Source organism: Cynocephalus volans, chromosome 10 (assembly GCF_027409185.1).
Source record: "Cynocephalus volans isolate mCynVol1 chromosome 10, mCynVol1.pri, whole genome shotgun sequence".
In the NCBI taxonomy this organism is placed as follows: domain Eukaryota; kingdom Metazoa; phylum Chordata; class Mammalia; order Dermoptera; family Cynocephalidae; genus Cynocephalus; species Cynocephalus volans.
The window spans coordinates 126,114,814-126,130,782 of record NC_084469.1 but is presented as its reverse complement, the minus strand read 5'-3'; the positions used below and the strand labels follow the sequence as shown (position 1 = coordinate 126,130,782).

At 45.3% G+C, this 15,969-nt stretch overlaps 1 protein-coding gene and 1 pseudogene across 1 annotated transcript in view; both read right to left on the bottom strand.

Annotated features, from left to right (window-relative positions):
• Positions 1–2,356: 2,356 nt before the first annotated feature.
• On the bottom strand, positions 2,357–6,768 carry LOC134387713 (arginine/serine-rich coiled-coil protein 2-like; annotated as a pseudogene).
• A 5,703-nt stretch (positions 6,769–12,471) lies between these two features.
• FA2H (fatty acid 2-hydroxylase) overlaps positions 12,472–15,969 on the bottom strand; it is a 55,057-nt gene continuing 51,559 nt past the window's right edge. The window contains exons 6-7 of the mRNA XM_063113198.1: positions 13,941–14,193; positions 12,472–12,551 (exon numbers count right to left, since the gene is read on the bottom strand). Coding sequence (XP_062969268.1) covers positions 12,472–12,551; positions 13,941–14,193 — 333 coding nt within the window. The remainder of the gene's footprint in view (positions 12,552–13,940; positions 14,194–15,969) is intronic.

Here is a 15,969-nt window from a genome sequence, read left to right as displayed (position 1 = left end):
ATTTATAAGAAAATGAAATTTATTGCTTACAGTTTTTTTTTCTTTAAAGATGACCGGTAAGGGGATCTTAACCCCTGACTTGGTGTTGTCAGCACCACACTCTCCAATTGAGCTAACCGGCCATCCCTATATAGGGATTGAACCCGTGGCATTGGTGTTATCAGTACCACACTTTCCCAAATGAACCACTGGCTGGCCCTATTGCTTACAGTTTCTGAGGCTGGGAAGTCCAAAGTCCATCTGTGACAGTGGCCCAGGGGCCTCACATTGCAAGACGGTGGAAGCAGAAAGAGCAAAGAGAACAAAAGACAGACTCTCCTCTTCTTTTAAAGCCCTCAGAACCACACCCCTGACCACCATTTTTAATCCATTCACTACTCCATGGTCCTATAATCTAATCACCTCTTCAAGGCTCCGCCTTTCAATTACCATAATAGGATTTCTCACCCTCTTAACAATTACAGTGGGGGCTAAGTTTCTAATATGTAAAACCCGGAGGACATAATTCAAGCCTCAGTGAGTTTTGGGGGGACATTATTCAATTCACTGCATTCCATCCCTAGCCCCCCTAAAACTCATGTCCTTTTCACAGGCAAATATATTCATTTCATCCCCAAAGTCTTAACTTGTTTCAATTCAAGAGTCCAAAGTTCAAAATCCCATCTGAGAAATCAATACAAATTATCTACTTCCAAGATACAATGGTGAGACAAACAGGGTACATATTTGCATTCCAAAAGCAAGAAATAGGTCAAAAGAAAGGTGTAATAGGTCCCGAACAAGTCCTAAACCCTGCAGGGCAGGTGTTGAATCTCAAAACTGGCTAATCATGTACCTTGACTCCATGTTCGCCTTCCTCTGCACACTGGTGTGGAGGTTGGGTCCCCAAGTCCTTGGGCAGCTCTGCTCCTATGGCTTTCTTGGTCTCAGGCCACACTTCAGCTCTCTCAGGCTTGTGTTCCACTCTAGAAGCTCCACAGGTCTGGGGTCTCCATCATGGTCCCACTCTCACAGCTCCACTAGGCATGGTGCTGTTGGGGTTTTTCTGCTGCATCTCTGACCCCATGTTTCCACTTGGCATTGCTCTAGTCAAGGCTGTCTGTGGTGACTCTGCCCTGAGACAGATCTCTTCATGGGCCCCCAGACTTTTCCACAGTCCCACCATCAGTGTATGAGATATCCAATTTCTCCACATGCTCACCAGCATTTTGTTTTGTCAGTATTTTTAATTTGAGCTCTTCTAAAGGGTGCGTAGTAATATTTCAAAGTGGTTTTAACTAGTACTTCCTTAGTGTCTAATGATGTTAAACATCTTTTCATGTGCCGTTTGCCATCTGTATAGTCCCTTTGGTGAAATGTTTGCTCATGTCTTTTGTCCATTTTTAATTTTTTTCTGTGTATGAGATTTTATCTCACCTGCAGCTTTTATATATTTGAAAAGTAGAATCCATGAACTAAAAAATATTGTCCTTCTATATTCCTTTGAAGTTTAATGGTAGCAGGTTTAACCAGATTACAGCACTAACACCAGTATCACTGATCTGATATTTACAGAAAAATCATATTTTTCAATAAACTAAGGTAATAGAATACCCATGCAAGCTAGAATGCTAGCTGTTTGATGAACAAGGACTTGATATCAGAACGAGAATTCTACAAAGTCCCAAACTTTAAAAGTGTGATTTTCTCTGCAGCTGGCCAGTTCAGGGATCTGAACCCTTGACCTTGGTTCCTTGGTGCTATCAGCACCGCTGCTCTAACCAAGTGAGAAAAGTGTGATTTTTTTTTTCAAACTGCATCCATTCCTTGCATTGAAGATGTGAAACTCACACCCATTCCTCTTTATGTGTGTGTTTGTGCTCATGCTGAGCACCTAGATTGCTAAATGCTTCTTCCTGCTGCTTCAAAGTCTTGTAACTGTTAGGTTCGGCAAGATGGAGAAGAGAGAGAGAGACCTGAGCCAGGCTCCATTTCAGCCAAAAGCTTTATTCCACTAACGTGGGGGGGAGACTGAGCCAGATCAGTTTCCCTGAACCCAGGAAAGCAGGAGGTTTATAAGACTTCTAGAGAGGATTCTGACAGAGTAATGGGCAATTTCGAAATCAGTAGTATGCAAGGTGACATAGCCCCTGTAGTCTGATAACATCTGGTCAGTTAGGGCACAGGCTCTTGATTAGCTACTATCTCAGTACAAAGCATTGCAGCCCAAAGCCTGCTAAATGCAGCCCACAAGACATTCCTTTGATGATAACAGTAATGTTTACCCCTTCCCAGGAGAGGAGTTCCTGGAGCAGAAAAGGGAAAGGACAGGAGGAGAAGGGGGAAAGTTGCTCAACCTGGCTGTGCTGATGCTAAGCTAGCCATGAGGCCTAATAGTAATTTTCTTCATTGATTGAGCCACATCCAGCATTAATTTGCTAAGTTTGCCATTTTGGTCCTTTTTCCTAAAGCTCAATTTTTCCCATGGTCTCTGCCAAAGCTTTAGCTTGGAGGGCTGCCATTGAGCTGCCATAGCTATCTAGGGAATTACTGGTGTTCCTCGTGCCGATAGGGCAGCAACACTGAGAACAGAACTTCTAGTAGCTGCAGCTGCTGCAGCTATATCTTACTTTTGTTTCTCAGCCATTTCTTTTTCTCACTGTTCTTGTAATTTCTTCGTCCTTTCCAAACTCCTAGCTAAAGCCTCTTGTGCATCCATTTCTGCCTCTGCAGAGAGGTGGACTAGGAGTCCAGCTTAAACTTCTGCTAAGTCTTCTTGGTTTTTCTATTCTCTTCTTTCTATTTCAACTCCTACTCTTTGTCCTACTCCTGATTCTAGTCTTGATCTTGAGTGGGAGCAAGACCTGACCTGACATTTTCTTTTCCTGCTTCAGGATTGTGATTTCTTCCTCTCTCTGCTTCTGGATCGGGCCTTCTTCTGCTTCTTGCTTCTACCACGATAGTGCCTTTCATGAAATCTAGATCTTGAATAACTTCTGCCTCTTGATGACTTTCTTTCTTTGTGTTTGTGTCTGTCCTCATCATTTTCAGATAAATTTAGTTGCTCTTTTCCTTTGGCAGAATGTTCTTTGTCATTATGCTCCTCCGTCTCATGTTTCTTAGAGGATTTATCTTTGGATTCATGTCTTCTTGCCTTTTTTAAGAAGTTGGTTCTTATCAGGAGGTAGGCTTATTATTTTGCTGAGTCTGCAGTGACTTCATGCAGCAGCATGCTCTTTGCTTCTGCTCTGACTCCTGTGTTTTCTTCCTTCATTATCTGACTTCTGTTTTCTTTCTATTGACCTTGATTGTGACCTTGAATAATGATGTTTGGGGGCTCTAGGAGAACAGATACATCTGAGTGCTCTTTTTTTTCTATCTCTACCTGAAGATGTCATTTCTGGGGTAGTCCATCTTGTTCTGAATCACTAGCTGCTGTGGTCCAGAGTCCTGGCCACTAGGGTACCAACTCCACTGGCCACTTTCAACAGTACCAGCCGCCCCAAAGCTTCACCACAGACTGTTTTGTTTTTGTGTTTTTTACTGTGGAGTTTTGCAAGTCAGATATGTGATGTCCAAATGGTGGTGGAGTAACTGGACAAGAAGTGAACTTGACCCACACCTCATACCTTCTGCAAAAGTGAATGTAAATGAATCATAGGCTTAAATGTAAGACGTAAAACTATAACACTTTTAGAAAGTGAAACAAAATGAACAGAATTAAGTAAAGGATTATTTTCCTACTGAAAAAATATAAATTCTTGAAAAAGATTTAAATGATCCTATTTAATAAGAATGGCTATCCATACTAAGAAATATACACTATTCAAAATAATTCCCACTTTCTTTGGGTTTATCTTGGAATTGCCATTTGAAAAAAATCACACACAGAAAAAAAAACTTTCAGAAGAAAACATAGGAGAAAATCTTCAGGACTTAAGGCTAGGTAAAGGATTCTTAGACACGACACTAAAAACATTATCTGTAAAATAAAAAAAATATCAAACTTGATTAAAATTTAAAATTTGCTCTGCAAAGACCCTGTTAAGAGGATGAAAAGACAAGCTATAGACTGAGAGAAAATATTTGGAAACCATGTATCAAATAATGTGCTTCTAAATAATCAATGAGTCAAGGAGGAAATATCCTCAAGGGAAATGAAAATATACCTTGCTCAATAAACTTAAAGAGATCAAAATTATACAAAGTAGCTTCTCTAATCACAACAGAATGAAACTAGAAATCAATAACAGAAGGAAAACTGAAAAATTTACGAATATGTAAAAATTAAACAACACACTCTTAAATAACCAATGGGCCAAAGAAGAAATCACAAGGGACGTTGGAAAATACTTAGAGAAGAATGAAAGCAAAAATACAACAAACCAAAACTTATGGGATGCAGTGAACTCAGGTCTCGGAGGGAAATCTATAGCTGTAAATGCCTACAATTAAAAAAAAGAGAGAGAGAAAGATCTCAAATCAATAACCTAATTCTATACTTTAAGGAACTAGAAAAAGATGAACAAACCAAACCCACAGCTAGTAGAAGGAAGGAAATAATAAAGATAAGAACAGAGATAATCAACAAAACCAAAAGCTGCTTCTTTGAAAAGATTAATAAAATTGACAAATCTTTAGCTAGACTGACTGAAATAAAAGGAGAGAAGATGAAAATAACTAAAATCAATGGGGATGAGAATGGGGACCTTCCTACTGACCTCACAGAAATAGAAAGGACTATCAGAATACTACGAACAACAGATTAGATAACCTAGATGAAATGGACAAATTCCACACAAAAATTACCTAATTGACTCACTGAGAAATAGAAAATCTGAACATTCTTTTAATAAATAAAGAGGTTGAATTAGTAATCAAAACCCTCACAACAAGGAAAAGTCCAAGCCACATGATTTCACTGGTGAATTCTACCAAACATTTAAAAACGAATTAACACCAATTCTTCTCAAATGCTTCCAAAAATAGAAGTGAAGGGAATTCCTCCTAACTCGTTTTATGAGACCAGAGATACTCTGATATCAAAGCCAGACAAACACACAAGAGAACTACAAACAAATATACATTAAGAATATGGTTGCAAAAATCCTCATCTCTATACTAGCAAACATAATCCAAGAGCATATTAAGGGATTATACACTATGACCAAATAGGATTTATTCCAGGAAGGCATGGGTGGTTCAACACATGAAATCAATCAATGTAATATACCACATTAATAGAACAAAGAGAAAAAACTCCACATGATCATCTTAATTGATGCAGAAAAAGAATTTGACAAAATTCAATACCCTTTCATGATGAAGAATGCAGCAAACTAGAATAGAAGGGAACTTCCTCAACATTATAAAGGGCATTTATGAAAAATCCACAGCTAATATCATACTTAATGGTGAAAGCTTTCCCCCTAAGATCAGGAACAAGACAAGGATGCCCATTTTCACCACTGCTATGCAACATTGTACTGGAAGTTCTAGCCAGAGCAATTAGACAAGGAAAAAAAAAATGTGGTGGCAGGGGTGGGGTGGGCATCCAAATTGGAAAGGAAGTAAAACTCTATTTATAGATAACACAATATTATATATTAAAAAAAACCCCAAAGAATCCACAACAAATTTTACCAGAGCTAATAAATGAATTCAGCAAAGTTGCAGGGTACAAGATCAACACACAAAAATTAGTTGTGTTTCTATGCAGCAACAACAAAAAATACAAAAAGAAAATTAAGAAAACAATTCCATTTACAATTTAGTTTATAAGAATAAAATACTCAGGAATAAATGTAACTAAGTAGATGAAAGACTTGTACACTGAAACTACAAAGCATTGCTGAAAGAAATTAAAGAGCTGTGGGAATAAATACCTGGACCTCTTTCTCCTTCACCCTACCAGTCCCTTGCCAGTGCCCTGTATTTGCAGAACAACCGGCAGCCAATAGGCAAAGAAACACCCTGCTGCGGTTCACACAGCTCAGCCTCACAGAGTACCGAGCAGGATGGGGAAAGACGGAGAGAGGATCTGGAGAGCAAATGGAAGCCATCCAGCACGTCTCATAAATCCAATGTCCAATGTCTCTGTGTGTATGTTTCCACTTCATGTTGTTTCTTTTGGTTTCACTCATTGTGCCTTCTTTCCATGTGTGTTTTGTAAATTTTTTATTTTTATTGTCATGAGTTTATAGTCCTTGGAATTTTATCTGTGGGAATTTTTTGAGGCCTGTATCGAAGATGCATTTCTTCATAGAAATTATTTATTTTTATTTATTAAAAATGTTTTATTGTAACACAGTTGACTGTACATATCTGTGGGGTACGGAGTTGAATATTGTTACCCGTCCGTAGAAATTTTTAAGTGCTTCTTCTGAGAACCCTGTGGCTCCACCAGCCAGGGTTATTTTACATTAAATGCTTGACTTGATGTGTTTCACAACACCCAGTTTGCATGAATCCAGGCTTCAGACCTCCACGAGGGCTGTGCTTGTGATCCTATATCCTCAAAAGAGCGTTTACTCACTCCATGCAGGCAATTTTACTTGCGGTGCTCTGGGAGGTGGGCTTCCTCCTGGTTCACTCTTACCTTGAGCATATAACCCATTGGAGTCTGTAGCAGATACATCAGGTGCTCCTAGTCATATTCCCTCTGCCCACCTCTGGTCTTAACCTAAGTGTGGTAGAAGGTTCTGTGTGAACTTGTCTCAGCTTTGGTTTCAGCCACAGGTCTGGTGGATAGTTTCCAGCAAGCTTGCACTCAACTTGTAAAGACAGCATCGCACTTCAAGTGCACACCTCCATCTTCCTGCTTTTGCCTGAGGACATTTGTCAAAGCCAAGGAATCTGCTGGGCTTGCATGCCAGGGAAGCCCATAAGTGAGGGGGAGTCAATGCCCTTGAAGGCAGTCCTCAACCAAAAAGGGTGGAAGCTGGTGAATAAATGTTCTAGCCTCTTGTCCTTTAGGTGGGCAATTCTGGCAGGTATTCTCTATGCTTCCTAAATGCCTTTGGCAATCTATATAAAAACCTCACATACTCATCCTTACAATGCACCCCCCTCCACCTTTCTCTTTCTAAACTTCCCCAATCCTCACTCTTTATTTGTGCAATCACCTCCCAAATAGACTATCTGCATCCATGTCCTTGTTTTAAGTTTTACTTTTCAGGGAAACTAAATGAAGATAGGGTCCCATCTTTATGCTTTAGCCAGGATACGATTTTTTTCTTTCCAGTTTCTTATTTTTCTCTGCTATAGGTGTCTGTGATGGAGTGAAGATGGGAGTACTGGCATTTTCCGAATTTCACATTCATCCTGCAGCATGCTTTATAGATAAAATGTAGTCACTGGGCAAAGCATCTAACTCTAAGGAAAATTCCAGCTGAAATTTTGCAACCATTATAGCTTTTAGAAAATTAGGACTGGAAAGTTTATATACATAGTTCCAGCTTCCTCTTAAAAACAGTAGGAGACAAGAAAGTAAGTCAAGAGAATGGATAAGGTGGAAAAGTGCTGGAATTTTATCTTTTTTGTGACTGGTAAGGGGATCGCAACCCTTGGCTTGGTGTCGAAAGTGCTGGAATTTTAAACATGGTTAACTGCTTCCAAAATTCTCTATGAGAGCAGGGTTGCATGATGCCATCAGAGGGCAGCAGAGGCCAGGGAACAGGTGGAGAGGCACCTCTGGTGAGAGATCTGGAGACAAGTTTAGCATTTACTGGGCCCTATTATAAGTTGGCCATTGTACTGGGCACAATAAAAAAATTGCACAAAGTTCAAAGGCAGAGGTCAGAGACCAGAACCAACAGAGAAGTGGAGTAGAACAGAATTAAGAGGGCAGCCTGGAAACACCTAAAGACAACATGTTTGGAAGCACAATACCAGAAATAAATACAATGGCTATGGGCCTGTCCTTGGCTGGAGCAGCTGAGCCATTACTGGAGAATAAGGTGAGACAAATTGCTAGGATCATCGAGGGTCAGTCAACCTGCATATCTACTTTACACAGATCAGAATTTAAATGGCCCTTCCTCTGAGCAAACATTCAACTTTCTTGATGATTTTTGTGTCTTCTCTTACTGCAGGAATAAACATAATCATGTCATAAGTTCCAGGCTTTTCCCATCATGGTAGATATGTTGGCATTTTGATAATGTCCTGTGCATGCTTTAGCATCTAGTCTTTGACACACTTGGTGATAAAATCTCCAACTCTTCCAGATGGTCACGGATGTGGGGGATGCACCTTGAAGCCAACCAGCTTGAGGTTAAGGGTCTTGTGGCCCTGCCTATATTTTTCTCTTCTGTGAAAATGCAGGCTTTAGACTATTATTGCCTCTGCATGGAAAGTGGGGCTTGCTCTATCTCTGAGGCCTTGTGAACATTCCTGACCCCACTGGAAAGTTATAGCAGGAGCACTGGGGGAATCTGTCAGACGCTCATTGATGGGTCTTGTCATTTTATTTATTTATTAAGTTCATTTGTTAATATATATATTTTTTACATTCTATGATGTTGCAGAGCAGTTGTGGGAGGGGTAGAGGAGAAGGGGGTTGGAAATAGGACGGGAGAAGGAAGGAAGGAGGGGGGCGTGGTTGAGGCCCATGGCACCCCCCTCATTCCTGCAGGGGAGATCAGGAGGCTTCCAGCAGTGGCTCGGTTTTTGCCAGGCTGGATGCAGATGTCAGTGGGTGTGGCTGAAGCCCTCAGTCCCCCACAGCCCCGGCTCAGGAGACCAGGGGGCTTCCAGTACTTCTAGGTTTTATAGGTGTTCTTTGGTGATGTGAAACCTTTACTAGTTAACATAAAACTTTGTCTCTGATCTGTGAGTATTTTGTTTTTCTTTCAGTTTTGTGTTGGATTATCACCTACTCCCACCACTTAAACTCTGCATGGGAACTAATAGGTTGTCCTTTGTTTACTTCTAAAATGGGGGAACTTCCTGTGGGGACCAGCACTTGAGCCCTGTGGTTGAGCTAAATTGCTGCTTTGCTGCTGATTCCCTGGGGAAGGCTTTTTGTGCAGCTCAGGTTTTAATTGTTGACCTTGTAGGTATTTCTGGGTCTTGTGAGATCCAGTACACCTGGGCTGTGTGGAAATTCTGGTCTGGACCTGATTCTTTTCAGCAAACTGCACCCCCTGCTGATCTGTATTCTGACCAGTCTTGACTGAGTGGTCCTATGCTGATTGGGGGGCAGATCATCTGTCCATGCTGTGCCCCAGTGTTCTCCCGGTGGGCCCATCTCCCCTACCACCCATACTCCAAACACTTCCCATGGGACAAGCCATGCCCTGGTCCCTTACAATGACTCAACAGACTCTGAGTGGCTCCTTTTTTCAGTTGTCTGTGGCCCCTCACTCCTATGTGGGTCCATGGGAACCCTGTCAGTGGTCTTGCTGGCCGTAGGGCCACCAAGGCCCTCTTCTCCCCTGTAGCCTCCAACCAACTTCATTCGAAGGCCACAGCTGTGGCTTTTGCCAGCTCTTGCTCCATGTGCTCACCAAGGTCAGCCTTGAAGCAGCCAGGGCTTGAAATGGTGGGAGCGATCCTTTCTTTCTCTCATCATGGCTTCTCCTGCCTTCATGTACTCTGTTGGTCTCTCCTCCTCTTCCCCTGAGCTCTAGCGGCCCCAGCTTGGCTGTTGTTGCTTTTTAATAGTTGTAAATTGGTTGATTTGTGGGAGAGAGTGACGCTGGGGACTGTCTATTCCGCCCTCTACTTCCGGAACAGGTAGTGGAGCCCAGCTTCCCCTTGGAGCCACCCAGTACTCAGGTGGCCCAGCCCTTGGTGGAAGCGCTGGAGAACACGAGGACTCACAGGGCAGCAGGTAACCCTGGAAGAAGACAGCATAGGAGAAGGCATCGGACTCTGTAAGGCTATGCAGCCCGGCCTCTCTACCGCTGCCATGGACGTGCCCCCAAGGCCTCAGAAGTGGCTCTTGGCAAAGGCAGGTGTCTTGCTGTGCATCCCACGGGGCATGTGTGGGGGTGTGGTTGCGGGGCTATGCGGAGTTTTTGAGGCCCGCTGGACGTGCAGGCCATATGTCTTACTTCTGGGTCTTGTCATTAACAGGTTGGCTTGGTTTTGTGTTTTTGCTTTTTAAATAATTTTTTCCTAAATGGTCTCATTACCATGCTACAAACTCACTTATATTCTGGATTTCCTTATCAATTTTGTTTAATTCTTCTTAAAGAAGTTAAAAACAAGGTTTTTTTTGCTAAAACTTGCTCATCTTAGACTTTTCTCTGTGGACTTGCGTGTTTACACCTAGTTGAGCTCTTCATTTGCTTCTCCTCTGTGTCCTTTCCTTCCCCTTGGGTGTGATGCTCTAGGGACAGATTTCCAGTGCTGTAGAGTATATAGGAGGTTGAGATTTCTGCTGTGTGGATGGGCCAGATTCCAGTGGTAGATTCCAGGAACATGAGTGACGGGTGGCTCAGGTGCCACTTATCTTCAGCTGGAAGCTGCAGGGATAAAGCCGCCCTCACGGATGCTGGGGCAGGGAGAGGCAGCGGGGGTGGGGACTCCTGGAGCTCAACATCATTAGCTCGCTTCCACTTCTGTGTCCTCAGGCAGGTGAATCCCGGGCCAACCCTCTTGGACCTATTGAATTAGACTCCGAGTGTGAGGCCTTGGATCTGCACTTTGACAGGTTCCCAGCTAGTTCTGATAACCCACCTGAAAAAGACATCCTGAGAAACTGTCTCACCGAGACTGAACTGGTCTGAAGTTCTACTTTGTTGTTAGAGCTTCTGCCCCTTTGTTGTAGGAAAGTCAACTGGAAGCTCAATTGGGGTTGACTAATTCCAGAAGAGACCACCCCCAGTGGTGTATTAAGCTGATTGATGGGAGCAACCCCCCTCCCCAGGTGCAGGCAGTAAGGGGAGATGCTATCTGCAGAGGATTTTAAAACTGTAATAAAACTGAGCGAGAGAGTAAGAGTCGGTCAGCTTTTTATTATCATCATCATGTCCCAGCAATTCTACATCACCTGGTCAGTGATGAAATACTCCTCCTCCCTGTTGGACCGACCCCTCCTCTACCCCTCCCCACACCCCTGCCCCTTATTAACCACGATGGAGTCTGATGGGTCCCCTGAGTTGTCTGAGCAACTAATCTTTTTTGGTTTCTTTTCAATGTTTTATTTTTCAAAATATACAATTTATTTATCTTTATTTCACAACTGTATATTTATTTTGTATATTCCAAAATCTTTAAATAGCTCCACGGTAAACAGTACAAATCACAAGATCAGTCAACTTGCTTCTCTTAGTCTTTACGCTCAGTGAGTTTTTAAAAAGTTTCAAGTAGTAATGGTGTGTGGGTAAGAATGGAACGATCTTTTACATAAGCTCAACACGTAGCATTAGAAAGCGTTGTCCGACTGGCTACTTGGTCTGGGGTCAGACAGAACGTTTCTATCGTTTATAAATAAGACCCTCTTCAGAGCAGTGAGGGTTTTGGTTACGAGGGGGAAGGGATGGGAACCTCATCTGTGGGGTCTAGGGTGCGGGGAGGGAGGCGGGAAAGCAGAGGGGGAGATAAGGCACTGCATGAAGGCTCCTCGGCTTCAGGAGGCACTTGCTGGGAGGGTCTTGGTGGGGGGGGGTGCCCATCTGTGCCAGGTGGAGGCCAAGAATGGCCAGAGATGGGCTGGGGCTCCTGCCCATGGAGAGGCCTTTTTAGCCTCCTTTGGGGAGCAGCTTTGTGATTCTGGAGGCAGGGGGAATGGCTAGAGCAGCTGGCAGTTCATAAAGAAAGGGGCTGGGGTTCCTGCCAGCCTTGAGATGATGCTAGCCACCCTTGGCCCAACTGCACAGGCAGGCGAAGGCTGCCGTGTGAGCACTGGGTGTATCGGAGCCTGAGGCAGCGGGCAGTACAGCTGGCATTCGTGTTGGCAGGGGACAGAGGGGCTGCCCTGGGGTATGGGGGTGGCCCATGGGAGGCATCATGCTGTCTTTTCTTGTGAGAGCCTTTCATCCACCTCAAAGCCACCAAACCCTCCCGAGGAAGGGCAGGAGGGGGAGACAGAGGAGATGGGGGAGAGACCACGGGCCCCACAGACCATGCTCCTTGCTGTGAATATTGGTAGCTCCACCATGTGAGGAAGATCCTAGGGAGGCGGAGGTGCTAAGGCCTAGTGGGGAAACAGGCATGGCCCCAGGGGTCAGTTTCCTTCATTCCCCATGGGGCTGCTACTGTTGGCCTGGTCCTGTAGCAGTCCTGCGGGCTCAGGCTCTAGGCTGGGATGCTCCAGGAAAGAGCTGGTCCCTGTGGGCTATCTGGCCACCAAGTGGACGTGACCCTCCCTATGGTGGCTCAGGAGGGCAGCCCTGCCAAAGGGTCTTCTCAGCACCCTCCACCAAGCCCCAGGGCTGCCTGGCCAAGCCAACCTTCTTAGCAGGGCCTGGAAGAGGGGTGGGGGTTGGGGGTCGGGCAGGGGCCAGGGCCCAGCTGAGGGCAGGACAGAGGGTCTGGGAGTTGTCACTGGGTCTTCGGGTGGGCTTCATCCAGGATGAGGGTGTGAAAAAAGTGATCCCACAATTTAGTGCTGATGCCAAATCCTAGAGAGGGAGACAAATGGGGAGAAGATGAGAATCTGTGGAAAGAGCAAGGAGAAATGTGCTTGGGAAGGGAACTGGGGTAGGGCTGGCATGAAGGGAAGATTTCAACATCAGTTCCACTGGGCTTCCCAGCTCCCGGGGCCAGCCTGACAGGAGTCAAAGGCGGGGCACCTGTGTTTCTAGTGTCCCCAGGATATAGTTGGAATAAATCCAAATTCCCATCTGGCCTCAGTTCCTGGCCTGATTCCCTGCCTGTCTCTCCCTCCCTCTCACCTCCAGCTTCTTCCCCGTCCTTGAGGAGGCCAAGTTCATTTCTGCCTCAGCTTTGCACCAGTTGCTCTCAGGACACTCTTTCCTCAGACATTGGATGTGGGCTTCTCTTCATTTGGGTCTCAGCTCTAATGGCATCTCTGCAGTGACACCTTCCTGGACCATTTTATCTAGAGCTTTGCTGCCCAACGTGGTAGCCACTAGCCACATGTGGCTATTGAGCACTGGAAATGTGGCTAGAGCCGTGGAGGAACTAAATTTCTAATTTCATTTAATTCTAATTAATTTAAATTTCCATGTAAAAATGGATACTTGATTTGGTTACTGGAAAACTTTTAAGCATGCTGGGAGCAACTTATGTATGTGAATCTACTTTTTTTTTTTTTTTTTTGTCTTTTTGTGACTGGTAAGGGGATCACAACCCTTGGCTTGGTGTCGCCTGAACCACGCTCAGCCAGTGAGCACACCGGCCATTCCTATATAGGATCCGAACCCGTGGCGCTGCGCTCCCAAGAGCTGCACTCTCCCGAGTGCGCCACGGGGCTGGCCCTGTGAATCTACTTTTTTAACTGCACATTTTATAAAGTCTAGATACAGATCCAGTATTTCCAGTGAAAATATAGCATCTGAATTGAGATGTGCTGTAAGTGCAGAATATACCAGAGATTTCAAAGACTTAGTATAAGAGAAAGAATGTAAGATACCTCATTAACATTGTTTTATATTGATTAGATGTTGAAATAAAAATATTTTGGTTATATTGGGTTAAATAAACACATTAAAAATCTTTTCACCTGTTTATGTTTAGTGTGGCCACTAGAAAACTTCAAATCATATATGTGGTCCACATATTTTATTGGACGGTGCTGGACCCCTCCCCCCACCTATGTGGTTCCTTGAATATCACCTTGCTTTATTTTCTTTATGGCATTTTTCACTGTCTGGCATTATCTTTGCCATTTATTGATTTCCTTGTCTGTCTGTCTCTGCACGGCCACCTGCACCAGCAAGCAGGAGGGAGCCCGCTAAGTGCCCGGTGGTCCGTGGAGTCTCAATGGTAGCTGTCAAATAGATCAGTGAACACACAGGGGAGACTGGGGGGTGCCAGCCCGTCCTCACCTGACTTCTGATGTGCAAAGTGATGCTTGACGTGGTGGGCCTTCATGTTGTACAGGTAGGAGCCCTTGTGTGGCGAGCCAAAGTGCAGGTAGTAATGGGTCATGTCGTAGAGGACGTAGCCCAGGAGGCCCCCAGCAAACACAGTGCCCCCCACTGCCTCGGGCAGGATGAGCCGTAAGAGCACATAGAAGAAGGCGATCACCAGAGAAGCTGGCACAGGAGGGAAGACCAGGCGGGAGCCATCGAAGGGTGCCTGCGGATGGAGAGGCTTGTGTGTCAGGACATAGCCCAGAGCCGTGGGGCCTGTCGGTGGCCACAACGTGCCAAGCCAGGGACACTCCCTGCAAATGATGGAGCAGAGCAGCCCAGACATTCTGTGAGAGGGCAGCAATCTGTCATAGGTAAGCTTGGCACCTTTGGTGGCTTTGGGGAGGGCAGGGCACCATACTGAAAGACCTAGAGAGATTGTCCTACTCCCAGTTTCCAAGCTAGGATGGAATGTGGCAAACTGCCCAAGAACACGGGGCTGGGTGTGATGTGGGGCAGGATGCCCGGGTGTGCTGACTTGGCTCTGGAATTTGCTAGGTGCCAGACAAGAGCCCCACTGCCAAATACCATGCCCTTGGCTGGAGGGGCTTTCTGGACACAGGGTACCTAGACGGAGGCCTGATGCTGTCTGGGAGGATAACCCATCGGCAAGCTGAAGTTAATACAGTTTTGCAGGGGGATGATCCTGGAAGTGTTAGTAGAGATGTTCTCCCCACCCACACATCTAAACAGGAGGCCTTCCTTGTTCAGAGGGCATGGTGTCACAGTGACCCAGAAAACAAAAGAGTCAAACCTTTTTGAGCTTCAAGAGCCAATGGCTTGGCAAAGAGGGAAGATTTCAGAGACTGCTTGGTGAGTATTCTGAGAGAGAGAAAGCAGGCCACGTGGATAGTCATGTGGTGGTGTGGGCCGCCCTCCAACAAGACCAGTGGTGAGCTGTAGAACCAGCTCTCAGAAAAGGGAGGGAGGGTGGAAAGGAGGAAGAGTGAGCCTTGATCTGCAGGGTTTTGCTAATTCCTGTGGTGTAAATACTCCCACCATGGCTGATTTCAAGCTACCGATGTGACGTCACTGACAGTGAAGCCAGGAAGGGGTTTGCACTATTTCTCTTGTGCGCTGGTATGAGCCAGCTGCAGGTCAAGACTGGATCAAGACCCTCAGATAGATAGATTCGCAGATCTGAGAGTCGGTGCCTGATTGGAGCTCAGGTGCACCACACAAGCTCCTTGTATCCTCTCGGTGTGGCAGTAGGGGACTGGGTATATTGGTGTGGAAGTGTCTTGGAAGGGGGGGTCTGAGACAGCCCCTGGGATGCAGAGTGGCCTCGAGAAGGTTCTTCTGTCTCCTGAGGATGGGAAAGTTAGTTAATGGGGGGCAGTGGATCTGAAAAGGTATCACAAGTGGGATGAGGTACACGGTGGTGACTCAGCTAGCCCTGGAGAAAAAAGGCCAGATGGGGGCTGAACGTCGACCTGAGAGCCTGGACTGTGGTACCTCTCAGAGCATACCTGAGCAACAAGCTGGCCCAGGACTGGACACCCACCCTGACACTGGCTGCTATGAATGCCCCTGAGAACACAGATCAACTCTGCGGAGAGCTGGGAGGGCAACAAGCCTGACCAATCTGAGGAGTCTCTGAGTCAGCTGATAAAGTCCTGAACTTGGCTGAGCTCCTTCGGACGAACTATTGAGTAGCTGCTGGGAAATGAGGGTGAAATCTAAGTTGAGTATCAGCAACGTGAGGGTCTCTTTTGGTTTTGTTTTCCACATCTGAACTTGTGTCCTGAAAGTGTCAGATCTGCCACATTTTCTCTGATTTACGCCCGGCAGAGAACAGAATTTCGGGGGAAAGTACTCACTTTTGAGGAGATGGGAATGTAAGGAAAGTCAAGAGCATGGGAGCTGAATGAGGGACACTCTAGGACAGGCCAAGGACAGCACAGTGTGGGGACAGAGAAGCTGCTGGGCAGGAGGAGTACAG